This window comes from Engystomops pustulosus, chromosome 5 (assembly GCF_040894005.1).
Source record: "Engystomops pustulosus chromosome 5, aEngPut4.maternal, whole genome shotgun sequence".
Lineage (NCBI taxonomy): Eukaryota > Metazoa > Chordata > Amphibia > Anura > Leptodactylidae > Engystomops > Engystomops pustulosus.
The window spans coordinates 144726946-144741410 of NC_092415.1; the positions used below are offsets into that span (position 1 = coordinate 144726946).

At 41.9% G+C, this 14465-nt stretch overlaps 1 protein-coding gene across 5 annotated transcripts in view; it reads left to right on the forward strand.

Annotated features, from left to right (window-relative positions):
* The window catches only part of AOAH (acyloxyacyl hydrolase), a 95851-nt gene that overhangs the window by 32412 nt on the left and 48974 nt on the right, over positions 1 to 14465 (forward strand). Inside the window, exons 1-2 of one of the 5 annotated variants that reach the window (XM_072153306.1) lie at positions 334 to 405; positions 601 to 763. The exons of 1 other annotated variant lie outside the window; for it this stretch is intronic. In XM_072153306.1, coding sequence (XP_072009407.1) covers positions 616 to 763 — 148 coding nt within the window. In that variant the 5' untranslated portion in view covers positions 334 to 405; positions 601 to 615. Of the gene's footprint in view, positions 1 to 333; positions 438 to 519; positions 764 to 14465 lie in introns of those variants that run through there. 3 more of the 5 variants (XM_072153305.1, XM_072153307.1, XM_072153308.1) reach the window with 3 other exon arrangements.

Below are 14465 nucleotides of genomic sequence, written 5' to 3' on the forward strand. Positions count from 1 at the left end.
AAGGGGTTAATAAATGTGGGCCAATGTGTAGCTTAGTCAGACAAGTTAAGCAATGTAAATAATTCTCATTCTAAACCTTTTTTTTAACTACTTGTTTATTTCATTTGAAAGAAAATCCTTTTTAGCATCATGTTTTCCTGTATTCATGAATATCACATGTTTTTTGTCATATATTGATTATCAATCTAATGAGGTATTGTAGTAATAGTTGAGGGATAGAATTCTACACCTGGAAATATGTGTGTAGACTGGGAATCCCCAGCCGCTGATATAAATGAGCAATATCCCTTCAGTGTACAGTGTGCGCACACGTGACACAGATAATGATGACAGGAGGAAGTGAAGTAAGAAACCAGTTTTCTTCTCACTTGTCAGCGGACTTTCAGTCTTCTTCTAGAATGTTTGGTAATTCTGAATTTCCAATTACAGAACCCTCGGTAGTATTTCCTGTTTTGTTACTATTCTCCAACCATAGTACATATCTGTTACCCATAACTGCAACAACTTGTCTTTTATCAGTTTGCTGGGGGAGTTTTGTGAGGACTTCCTTTTGTTAGTCATCTGACAAGACCAGTTACAGAACTGTACTTGTGCTGACAGGCAGAGGACTAGAAGATGAGGGAACAAAGCTTAGATGGATTCATGCTTCTCCTTCTCATCCTGGTGGGTTTTATCCAAAGCAGCAACTCTAGAGCTTTACTCCATCCAGATAAAGAATCAAAGGATGAGTTGCAAGTATCCAGACAACGGTTTTCTTGTATAGGTATGTGCAATTCTATCTAGATCACTTGTGTGAAGAGCTGTTCCGAATTATTTGGTATAATAGTAATATAAAGATGTATAAATGTATAACATTATTTTCAGCCAATGAACCTGCTATAAAGTTACAACAAAAGGTTTTAAGGTTATACTTAAATCTTCTATAAAGTTCTTTAGGGTTGCTCGCCATGTCTTATGCTGTATTACTATGCACAGCCTTCTACTTTAAATAAGAACGGGTGCAGACGAAAGTGTTCAGCCTGTAAAAAATGGACCCATATTCTGGTCCAATCATAGGGACTGTACACATAGCACTGGACAGGAGTCAGCAGAGTCTGCCGGCGCTACCGTGATGGCACTGCATTTCAGTCAGCAGACAAGGAGTACCTGAATCATATTTCTGTATGATGCAAGGACCCCCCATCCTGTGCAATGTGTTCAGTCTGTGGGATCAGACCAGCATATGGGTCAGTTTCCATGAACTGAACATGTTCGTCTGCAGCCGCCCTAACACTGATGAAATTCCTATTCATATTAAACTCCGTCTGAAAATCAAGAAAGTTTATGTGCCAACAATATCTTCTAGTAAGGTTTCTTTCATACAACGTCATTCTAGTCATATTTCCTAGTTCAAGCACAGCCTCGGGGTATAGGACCCCACGCATCATAGCTATGTATAATTTTAGGAGTCCTTGTCTGCTTGCGGATCTCCAGCCCCATAGTATCATCATATATAACTGTGATGCTTAGGGACCCTTCTCTGGGGCAATGTTCACTCCATGAAATGTGACCACCATGCGGATGTGTTTCAGGGATCAATCACTTTAGTGTGAAATAAACCTAATTTTGAATGCTAAAAAATCAGTTTGTCACAGTGGAGAAATGGGGGCATGAGGCAGATTCCTCACATATTTTGACTGAAGTTATTGGGGCATATTTATCAGGACCTCTGCGCACCGCCAGTGACAGTGAAGGGGCGTGAAGGGGGGCGCGGCCGGCCGAGCAGGGGGCGTGGCCAGATGGGAGTGGGCCGGCGCGGGGCTTTACTGTCCCTGCGCCTGCGCACTCACTGCTGCTGGCGACTTTTCATACGTGAAAAGCCGCCTGCTGCGCTCTTTTCTACGCCAGGCACTGCCTGGCGTAGGTTGAACGCTGCGCTGCTGGCGGCCCGATACATCAAGAGGCAGAAGCCTCGTGCGCCAGCATATGATAAATATCCCCCATCGTGTCTATCAAAAAACCCCTGTATTGTGAATGCTTTGTTATATCAAAAAGATTTAGTTGTAAAATATGAAAAATATCAGCAATAAATTTACAGACAAGGATTTTTGGGAGAAATGATTTCACAATAATAGCCTGACTTTTATTATATCTATAAACTGCAAAGTTTGTCAAATAATAATAATCTTATATAGCGCCATTAAATTTTGCAGCACTTTATAAATCACAGGGGACATATACAAAATATATTATTACATAACAGAGTACAAACCATCATATGGCACAATAGGAGGAGTAAGTGCAGTGACCCAGAGGGGCCACTTTGGTATGTTTTAGGGTTTTCCTGTACCTTTGATGGCAGGTGTTATATGTGCACTGTATAGGTGATGTATTGCACTGTGTTGTTTTACAGGTTTGCACAAAAACACCTATTTTCAGATTGATATTGTTTTATACTTCCTATACTGTCTTGACATTGTGATTGAAATGTGATTGCTACAGTTATGTAAGAGCTGATAGGTCACTGTAGGGATCTTCTCTCCTCCTCTCACTCTTGGGTTCACTCAAAATATTCTGGAACCCTCCAGAAGTCCCTGTGTGAAATTCTTACATAGTGGGGCAGATTTACTTACCCGGTCCATTTGCGATCCAGCGGCGCGTTCTCTGCGCTGGATTCGGGTCCGGCTGGGATTTAATAAGGTAGTTCCTCCGCCGTCCAGTAGGTGGCGCTGCTGCGCTGAAAAGCATTTTAACGCGCCAGAATTCACCGAGGCCGTCTGAGTGAAGGTAAGCGCGTCCCGAGCGCCACATTTTCCGTTCTTAAATGCGGCGGTTTTTCCGAATACGTCGGGTTTTCGTTCGGCCACCCCCCCGATTTCTGTCGCGCGCATGCCGGCGCCGATGCGCCACAATCCGATCGCGTGCGCCAAAAACCCGGGGCAATTCAGGTACAATCGGCGCAAATCGGAAATATTCGGGTAACACGTCGGGAAAACGCGAATCGGGCCCTTAGTAAATGACCCCCAGTGTGTTTACACAGGGCTCCCTGCTGTTTGGCTGGGGAGACCCTGTGCAAGGTCAACACCCCTGTAGGAGGTGGGTTTTTAGTTAGTTTTTCCCTGGGCCTAATCAGGTAGTGTTTGCGGAGCCTCAGCCAGGCCGGAGGCCTGCTTCTGCTCTCTCCATCTATAACCTACCTTGAGCCGCTGCCCTGGTGGCTAGAGTCGAAGACTCAGGTTTGCCATTTTGATTCATAGCACACTATACGCATTTTTGAGCCCAGCTCCTCAACCAGGAGGAAATTTTGGTAATTTTCTTCAAGACATTCCTGCAGTTATTCGTCAGAGAAGATAACAGTAAGTCAAGGGCTTCTCTGCCTAGTATTGTTGCCTTTAATGGGTTCCCCAGCGCAATACACTTAAGAAGACGGATCCGTTAATCGAGTCGGACCGCCTCATTACCCACGGTAAGCCAAGCTGTGGAAGTCCCCTGGATTGCAGTAAAGTCATTGAGCTAGGAGCCTCCATTTTCCTAATCTGAGACTGTTTCCTTAATCCTTGCTTACCCACCCCAAGAGAGAGAGAGGGAGAGTGAAGGAGATTACTAGTGAATCTATCAGCTACACATGGCTAAGCAACTGTTATATTACAAATGACTGTGATAGTTTTCTGGCACCACATTCAGTAAAAAGTACCTGGTTCACCTGAACTTTGTGATAAAGTTATTTACCCTGCACACTGCACAAAGGTGTTCCAGAAGAACTGAAGGGGTCCGTGTGGTACTTGGGAACTCTAGGGCTGCATACTGCCACGTGACACCACAACACCCAGCAAGCCCATTGCTCCCAGGTTACTGCCTAAGGAGGTTATTCCACAAAAGAAAAATATATCCCTGGGGTCTAACCACCGGAACGCTAATTGATCAGCAGACAGGAGGCCAAACATTCTTCTATGAGTGGAGCACTTTCTCATGCACAATGAATGACCGTCCCTCTATCCATTCCATTTGTGATGTTGCTACCCCCTAGTGAGGGGGGTGTTGTTACTCGGCGGGGGAGTGATGTTACTGGGCGGGGGGTGTTACTCGACGGGGGGGTGTTGTTACTCGGCAGGGGGGTGTTGCTGGAAAAAGACGTGGGCACTGCGATGGGAGACGTTGTTCGTCCGGGGAACCCCGGGAGGGGGAGTACAATGTTATTATTATTAGTACTGTTGCTATATATGTATTTGTTTATTGATGTACAGGAGGGTTGTTACATGCCATGGGGGTGTTGCTACTCTGCAGAGGAGGATGTTGCTACTCGGCGGAGGGGGGGGGGATTATTGTTACTCGGCAGTGGGATTATGTTACTTGGCAGGAGGGTGTTGTTACTGGGTGGGTGTGATATTACTTGGCAGTGGGGTGATGTTACTGGGCAGGGGGGTGTTACTCGGCAGGGGGGTGATTAATGTTACTGGCCTGGGGTGCAACCAGTAACATCAGACACCACTACCTCCCCCTCCCCGACCAGTGATTGATGTTACTGGGTGCAGGGGATGGGTTGATGTTTCTCAGCAGGGGGAGGTGATTGATGTTACTGTTACTGTATGTATATGAAATACTGAGGGGTTGGCGGCTGTATGTAGATGTATTACTGGGCGGTTGGCGGCTGTATGTAGATGTATTACTGGGCGGTTGGCGGCTGTATGTAGATGTATTACTGGGCGGTTGGCGGCTGTATGTAGATGTATTACTGGGCGGTTGGCGGCTGTATGTAGATGTATTACTGGGCGGTTGGCGGCTGTATGTAGATGTATTACTGGGCGGTTGGCGGCTGTATGTAGATGTATTACTGGGCGGTTGGCGGCTGTATGTAGATGTATTACTGGGCGGTTGGCGGCTGTATGTAGATGTATTACTGGGCGGTTGGCGGCTGTATGTAGATGTATTACTGGGCGGTTGGCGGCTGTATGTAGATGTATTACTGGGCGGTTGGCGGCTGTATGTAGATGTATTACTGGGCGGTTGGCGGCTGTATGTAGATGTATTACTGGGCGGTTGGCGGCTGTATGTAGATGTATTACTGGGCGGTTGGCGGCTGTATGTAGATGTATTACTGGGTGGTTGGCGGCTGTATGTAGATGTATTACTGGGCGGTTGGCGGCTGTATATAGGGGGTTGATGGCTGAATGTAGATGTGTGTTACTGGTGGGATAGTAAATAGTGAGCAAAAGTACATGTATATATGCTACATTCAATGGGGGCCCCAACCAACCTTTAGTCCGGCCCTGGTGCTAGTCATTACCCCATTTACCTCTATGGGCTCAAAAACATGGTTGTTGTCTAAAAGTCCAAATACCAGGCAACTTTGTAACCTCATGGTTATAACTTCTTCTCACCTCTTCTTCAGCTTGAATGGGTTTTCCAGAAATCCTGTATCTACAATATGTATCTGTGCATGTATGTGATTGGCCAGCCTAGACATGTGATATGTCAGCAGTATAAGAGCAGGGTCATATTTCTAGACGCAATTACACATAAGAATCAGAGCTAGAGAAAGGTCGCTGCTTGTCATAGGGCCTGTGAGATAGACAGGTACTTTAAAAAAAACTGCAATTTTCCTTTTCATGGCACACAGGTGTATAAAAGAGGCTGCTATTATTAGGAACAGGTGGAAATCTGAAGTAATTGCCCTTTTGGGGCAGTTAGAAGAACTGCATTATGCTATTCATAGGCTGCTATAGTGCAGGGATATTCTTACTGCTTATATAGGATTATATAGAAATACTTGAAAGACCAGGCAGAAATATTTGCATTTACTGCATCATCTAGCAAGATCTTGAATGTCCTGTTTCTGTATAGTTTTCAGCTCCAGAAAAATCATCATCAATCATACTTTGATTGTAACGAAATTATGATCAAGAAGTACTTTATCCTAATTCCACTATAGTAACCTGGAGTTGGATCTCTGGATCAATTGCACCAATGCAACAAGGTTGTGCAGACTGAAAACATTATCTATACTTTATTGTAAAATTTCTACTGCTGTTATCAGTTAATAGTGTGCAGTAATACTTAAATTGTAAAGTTGCTACTGCTGTAATCAGTTGATAGTGTGCAGTAATACCTAGATTGTAAAGTTGCTCCTGTCAGTGAATAGCATCCAGTAGCACCTTGATCATAAAGGTGCTGTTGTCAGTGAATAATGTGCAGTAATACCTAAATCAAATGTTTGCATGCTATTTTCTGTGACACAATTTTATTCAATGGCAATCAATAATTTTCATAAAGTTCTGCAGTATGTTTATCATATGAATTATTTTTGGTTACTACACAGCCAAACAATCAATATGCATCCACAATAGAGGGGGAGGAGCATTATATACTGACTGGTGTGGCAGATACTCCGTTATGAAGGTCCCATGAAGGGTTAATATGATGAATAAAAGAATAATGTCTTAATTGTAGCATCTGAAGGTTTTGAGATATGGGCGAAGCCCTTTATCCTGCTTCTTGTTTTCCCAGAGTTCAGGGCTAGATTTTTTCAGTAAATCAATGGTGCAGCTTGCATGTTTCTCCATCATTAGTAACACAAATTTTGCCCTTGAATAGTCGTCATCATCCATTGAGATCTTATTAAATCTACACTGAATATAATCCATCAGTTTGGGTTCATCATCAAAGGTGGTCATCAAAGGCAGGAAAAGCATGGAAGGATGTTGTATTAGTGAACTCTACCTTTCCTTCTCCTGACCTGATATAAAAAATACAGAAGGGGAATGTGTTTCTATGTGTAACATGTGTAAATTATCCCATACAGACTAATAGAAACTTACTTACTAAAAAAAGGCAATTAACAATTGTTTTACTACAAAAAGAAAGCCCTCAAGTGCCCTATCTGGGCTTACATCTACTCAACCCTATATCAGCCTTCAATTGACACGGCACATACTGATATTGCTAAGTATTTGGGTGATCTCTCTTTCCCTTTTCTGAAAGCAATAGTTTTTACAATTATGGTACTTAATAATCAAGGAAATAGATGATGTCACCAGGATACAACAGCCTCCTTAGAGAAATATACAGAGGCCAAAATAAGTATTGAATATGTTACCAAATTCTAAACAAATATATTTCTAAAGGTGCAGCCCATCCAATCCACACTGGCAAAGAAATTCAACAAATATGAATATAAAGAGGGACATTTACTTACCCGGCCACTGGAGATCCCTAAAAGTGCATTGTCCGACTCCAATGCACTGTGCTGTGATTCACTAAAATTGTGCGCCTGATATCTTGCATGTGTCGCTTCCCCGCTCAGGTCTGCCGGATTTCACCATCTTCTTCCCGGTGCATGTAAGTGCATTGCGTGCGACACAAATTTAATCTTAATTCCTGCACTCATTCCAAATCAGTCGGATTGTCCAACCCCCCGCCCCCGATTTCTGTTGCATGAAAGCCGAGGCCTCTGCACCAAAATCCCATCGCTTGCAAAACAATCCCCTACTAAATCCCTCTCCCAGTGGCGCAAATCCTATTAGAATATTTATTGTTTTAGAGTTGAATATATCGATGAGGTTGTTAAGGTAGAGAAAGGGTTTGCAGGCCCTAATCTCACCCACGCAACCTACCTAACAAGCCTCGCATACCCCAATGATCAAAGACTTGTGGTTGACAATCCCTACACTGAACAGGTGTGTAGGAAAGATGACAAGAAGAAGACGAACAAAACAATAGAGAAAACAGACAAGCAAAGTCCGAACCAGATCAAAAGATGGCCAAGTAAACATACACTCACCGGCCACTTTATTAGGTACACCATGCTAGTAATGGGTTGGACCCCCTTTTGCCCTCAGAACTGCCTCAATTCTTCATTGCATAGATTCAACAAGGTGCTGGAAGCATTCCTCAGAGATTTTGTTCCATATTGACATGATGGCATCACACAGTTGCCGCAGATTTGTCGGCTGCACATCCATGATGCGAATCTCCCGTTCCACCACATCCCAAAGATGCTCTATTGGATTGAGATCTGGTGACTGTGGAGGCCATTTGTGTCCAGTGACCTCATTGTCATGTTCAAGAAACCAGTCTGAGATGATTCCAGCTTTATGACATGGCGCATTATCCTGCTGAAAGTAGCCATCAGATGTTGGGTACATTGTGGTCATAAAGAGATGGACATGGTCAGCAACAATACTCAGGTAGGCTGTGGCGTTGCAACGATGCTCAATTGGTACCAAGGGGCCCAAAGAGTACCAAGAAAATATTCCCCACACCATGACACCACCACCACCAGCCTGAACCGTTGATACAAGGCAGGATGGATAGCCCATCTGCCTCAAAGTTCGACATACTGTGCGTTCAGAGATGCTCTTCTGCCTACCTTGGTTGTAAGGGGTGGTGATTTGAGTCACTGTTGCCTTTCTATCAGCTCGAACCAGTCTGCCCATTCTCCTCTAACCTCTGGCATCAACAAGGCATTTCCGCCCACAGAACTGCCGCTCACTGGATGTTTTTTCTTTTTCGGACCATTCTCTGTAAACCCTAAAGATGGTTGTGCGTGAAAATCCCAGTAGATCAGCAGTTTCTGAAATACTCAGACCAGCCCTTCTGGCACCAACAACCATGCCACGTTCAAAGGCACTCAAATCACCTTTCTTCCTCATACTGATGCTCGGTTTGAACTGCAGGAGATTGTCTTGACCATGTCTACATGCCTAAATGCACTGAGTTGCCGCCATGTGATTGGCTGATTAGAAATTAAGTGTTAACGAGCAGTTGGACAGGTGTACCTAATAAAGTGGCCGGTGAGTGTAGGTCGAATACACAGAATAGCAAAGCAATAGAAATAGAAGGGGAACAGACAACACATTTTAGAGGATGGATTTAAGCAGCAACCTGTAATCAGAACTGGGAAGATAAATAAAGGACTTCCTAGACGTCAAAGACTATCACTCAATCCACAGCTGAACGCAAACCCAGCTTTTCCCAAGGAAGAAATCCTGAAAGGCAGCTGTCAACAAAAAAGCAGCCCTAGGAGGGGTTTTCATGCACAAAAGCTTGAATGATGATCCCATTCAGAGGGTTCTGAGATATTCTTAGTTTACCCATAATTCTTGGTCCCAGAACCTAAGCAGTTATTTAAAGAACTGGTAAGTTCATATGGACTACTGGGATAGTAGTGTCCTCCCATAGCGGGAGTATTCCTGTAGTACACTACTTATAACCTTTCCTTAGGATCGTATAATATTAGATCAGCTGTTGTCTCATCAAACCTATACGCCTCAGGTAACCCTTTTTATCAGAATTACAAAGCAGAGGAATTAAATTGAATGACCAATACATTTCAAAAGTCTCTTATCTGTGAGTAAAGTAAAAGATAAATGTAAATGGCATTTTAAGTATGTATTTTCAAAAAATAAACAAGGAATTGATATTTCAATTATATTGTAAAGGATTTTTAGTTTTATGTTTAATTATGACTCAAGCCGAATTTAGAGGTGATAAATTTAAGTATGCGTCAATAAGTTGTCTCCCAAGAATCAAAGTGATTTATCTCTGTATAGCCTTAGTCAATGTACTAACCGGTATATCATGCATTTCATCTGCAAATCGAAAATGTATTTCAAATTTCATCAATATAGCATGATATATTTTATTTCAGCCATGCAATATCAGTGCCTACTCTGCTGCACAAAGACGCTTGACCTTCTTGTATTTTTCTTTTTTACTGTCTATGGTCATGTCTCTGATTAAACTTGCCCTGGGGGATTTGATGCCCTTTTATGTCTGTTTTTTAACCACATAATCTCTCACAATAAAAAAAACATTGTTTGATAATTTCAGGTTTTTTATCATCAAATTAAACAATAATTATTATTCATTTATAGCACATTGTTAGTTTCCTGGTTCTGTACATACAAAAATGGGTCCATATACATTACATTTAGATGAGAACAAATGAAAATACTAAAGATAGATGATTACATTGAACTAGAATACTGGAGGGAGCCTGAAAGTGAGGGTTCATAATCTAAATGGGATGGAATTACACAGTCAAGGTATCAAGTGGTGTAATAACACTGTCCCTACTTGCATATACTGCCAAAGTTATTCATACCTTACAGCAGTGATGGCGAACCTTTTAGAGACCAAGTGCCCAAACTAGAACCAAACCCACTTATTAAATGCAAAGTGCCAACATTGCAATTTAAGCAGTAACATGTTTCTACCTGTTTTCTAACTGCTTTTAATTGTATTGATGTCCTGAGGACAACAATACAATTAAGAGAAAGAGTAGAAAATCAGACTATTATTGTAGCTTCCTTCCCGGGTCCCCTGAACAGGAAGAATTGCAGGGATTGCAGACTTGCCCCTCCTGTATTCCCAGACAGCTAAGGATGTGGAACTTTAAAATAGCTCTGATCACAGCACATCCTGGGTGGCCAGGGACTGCAGGAGGAGGTTTTGAGTCTTGTCTGTAAACTCTGTGCTAGGGTGATGGCCTGGGTGCCCACAAGGAGTGCTCAGAGTGCCACCTCTGGCACCCGTGCCATAGGTTCACCACCACTGCCTTACAGTTATTAAACATCAAATTGAAATTAAGTAAAGGAATAAGAAAGGAAAAAATTAATACATATTAATGTGTTATTTTTAATTTTTTATTTTTTGTGGGTTTTTTTTTACCTTTTTTATTTGTACAATACTAGCACATGAACTAGTGATCATGTGATCACTAGTCCATACTAATGCACTGCAATAACCATGTATTACAGTGCATTAGAAGTATAAGCCTATGCAAGTGCATAGGCTGACAGGCAGCATGCTTGGTCCCCTTGGACCCGGGGACCTTCATCAGGGACCACATTTTCACTAAAGACAGGTTGTAGAAGGCCATCACATTCTGCCTTTTCTAAGCATTTGCATTACAATATAATTGTGTGTTATAACTTACCTTGCACCCTGACAGACTCCTCTGTGTAGTCCCAGGGGTTGGGCTTTGGTTTGGATGCATTTCAAAAAACAACACGTGGATGTATTGGGAGTCTGCTATAACAGCTCCTCGCTTTCATAGCAACCATTTAGCATCCCCAGGAGATAACCAATGTTTATCCACTAATACAGAAGATAATGGAGAGGGCTTAGCTCATAAGCCCTTTCAATACAGCCTAAAGAATGTGAGATTATGGTATGCTATGTGTCGTAAAGGGGTGAAAACCTAATTATTGCTCAGAACCTAATAAACAAATTCCTAAAGGCCTCTCTATTTGTATTAACCCCCTCTTTTTAATGTATGTATAAATATTATTGAGATTGACAATTAAACATTTAGGTCGATAAGTATTTGGACAGAGGCAACATTTTTCTAATTTTGGTTCTGTGCGTTACCACAATGAATTTTGAAAAAAAAACAATTCAGATGCAGTTGAAGACTTTCAGCATTAATTCAGTGGGTTGAACAAAACAAAATAATTGCATAAAATGTAAGGAACTAAAGCATTTTAAAACATAATCCCTTCATTTAATCGGCTCTAAGGTAATTGAACAAATTAAATAATTGTAAATAAAATGTTAATCTCTAATACTTGGTAGAAAAATCTAAGTTAGGCAATAACTGCCTGAAATCTTAAACTCATGGACATCCCAAGATTCCTCCTATTTAATGCTCTGCCAGGTCTTTACTGCAGCGGCTTTCAGATGCTGTTTGTGAGCCTTTCTGAAGTCTAGCCTTTAACAAGTCACTGACTTGGCCATTCAAGAATACTCCACTTCTTTGCTTTGATAAGCTCCTGCGTTGCTTTGGCTTTATGTTTTTGGCTATTGTCCATCTGCATTATGAAAAAGAGACCAATCAGTTTGGCTGGATTTGGCTGAATATAGCACACATTGGAGCATATGTATCAAGCTGTCTGAAAGTCAGAATATTCCTAGTTGCCCATGGCAACCAATCACAGCTCCCCTTTAAAATATTCATGAGCACTGTTAAAATTAATTGGTTGCCATGGGCAACTAGAAATATTCTGACTTTCAGACAGCTCGATAAATCTCTGAACAGGGTCAGCTCCAGGTTACAGTAGACCCCTGGGCGACAGTGCCTCAGTAGGCCCTTTTGAAGTGAACTTACATTGTGGCATTAAAAATTCAGAAACAAAAACAGTCTCCTATTCCCTAAAATAATATTCCCTAGTTTATCAAACCAAACAGCCCCCTCATAGTTATTTTATATAAAGCCCCACTCACCCCTTATGGATTCATTAGATACCGCCCCTCTCACCCCCATGTATTCCTTATGTATAGCTGTATGTGGGCACCCCCCCCCCCCTCCAGCAGCTCTAGGCACCTGCACTTGCCTGGCTTTGCCAAGTGCTGGCGCTGCCCTGTCTCTGAATACCTCAGAATTAATCCGGCTGCTTCTGTCCTGTGTCATCAATAAACACCAGTGCCACTGGCAGACAGTTGAAGGTGATATGTAAATTGTTTGCATAAAGTCAGGCTGAAGTAAACACTGAACACTGAAGTAAAGCTCTCCTCACCTCTGAAGCCTTATTGAGAACATGCAGAATTACTGTGAAGGGGTTGTTCTGAGGCACTGGAAAGCTTGACTTCTGTGTACTTCAAAGTTAATTCTCTGGTTGATGTCAGCACGCTGGGTCATGCAAGAAACATTATATAGAAGCTGTTTAAGGATTGTTCCCATGAATTCAAGTTGCTGATCAGTGATGAGACCCCCACAGATCACAAAAATGCGGGGTCCGATGGGGTCCCATGTACCTCAGTCGGACCCCTCATCGCCGTCGGAAATTGCCGACCTCTGATTACTCTCAGGGAGTAACAAGGGGTCCAAGTGAGGTACATGGGACCCCATCGGACCCCTCGTTTTCGTGACAGATGAGGTATGCTTTGGATCATGAGCTGTACCACTCTTTCCATCATTCTGGTAGAGGTTGATTTTGGTTAAAACTGTCCAAGAATGTTCTTCCAAACTGTGCTAGCTTTTTTATGTTTTTTTTTAGCAAAGTCCAATCTAGCCATTTTATGACTCATGAGTGGCTTTCACTGCAGATAACCCTCTGTATGAAGTCTTCTCCTTTGGATTTGGATATTGATATGTCTACATACTGGAAAGCGTTGTTCACTTGGTTGGGTGTTGTGAAGGGGTTTTTCTTCACCATGGAAATTTTTGAGATCATCCATGACTGTTGTCTTCCATGGGCATCCAGGTCTTTTTGCATTGATGAGTTCACTAGTACTTTCTTTCTCATTTTGTACCAAACTGTAGATTACGCCACTACTAATATTGTAACAATCTATGTTTTTTTTGTTTTTTCAGCTTAAGGATAACTTGTTTCACCCGCATGTACAGCTCCTTTCTTCACAACAAAATCTTCCAAATGCAAGCACCACACTTCAAATCCACTCCATGCCTTTCTTCTGCTTAAAGGGGTTGTTCATTTTAAGCAAATTCCAGCTAATAATTGATATTGTTTGTGTGGTGAAGAGTTATAACATTTATTTACTCAATATACTTTCTTTAGCAATTCTTTACGGTTTTTCTAAATCTCTGCTTGATGTCACACAACAGGAAGCTTCATTCTTTACTTCCTGTAGAGAAGCCCATGTTAAGGAGCTGAAACTACCAAACCATTCATATAACTTGAATGTGGATAACTTCAAATAAAAGTTGAAAGTCTGGATTTTATGTCCATGTCTGTTATATAGCTATAAGTTTCAGTAAACAGGTAAAAAAACTAAATTTGTGTCGGTGTCCAAATATGGACCTAACTGTATATAGTGAGTACACTGGGTACATGTGATTTGCAGTGGAATAATTTGATTGCTTATATAAAACATTGTACTACTTACAAAGTGTAAGGCATTATGTTGTCAATTCAGTACTGAAAAGTATTCTGGTGGGCTGTACTTGCATTTGCATTGGCAGGGGTGCTGATGCCTAAAAGAGATAGCCCCCTGACTCTAGATATTTCCTCTACTTACTCCATTGTAGCTCTTTGTTCCTTAAACCTTCAGTGCTCTGTTAATAGCCCTGGGTTCAAATGGAAGTGTTGCTGATCACTTGTGATCATACAGAATTAATCAGTTATATTGGCAGTGTCGATTGACTCCTACTGAAGGAGTACAAGCTCTAGCAGGCTCACCACTATTGACATGATGCGCCCCCGACCTCTGTATAGGTGACACCATGGCTGATTGGGAGCATGCATACAGGGTAAGTATAACATCTCCATCTTTTTTAAAAGCTTCCCCACCCAGCCATATAAAAATGTTATATTCCTGGCCTCCCTTTTAACATGTATATATTTCCTTACATATTTTTAACTCACATGTAGCCCTAGCAAACATACAAAACAGTACCATATAAACTAAGATACAATTTCTTTTACCTGCGTATTTGAAGAGACCTACATTTTTTTATAGAATAGGCAAGTAAAATATACATGAGTCATTTTTCATCTAGACCTGCACTGTGCTTTCCAAAAACCTTC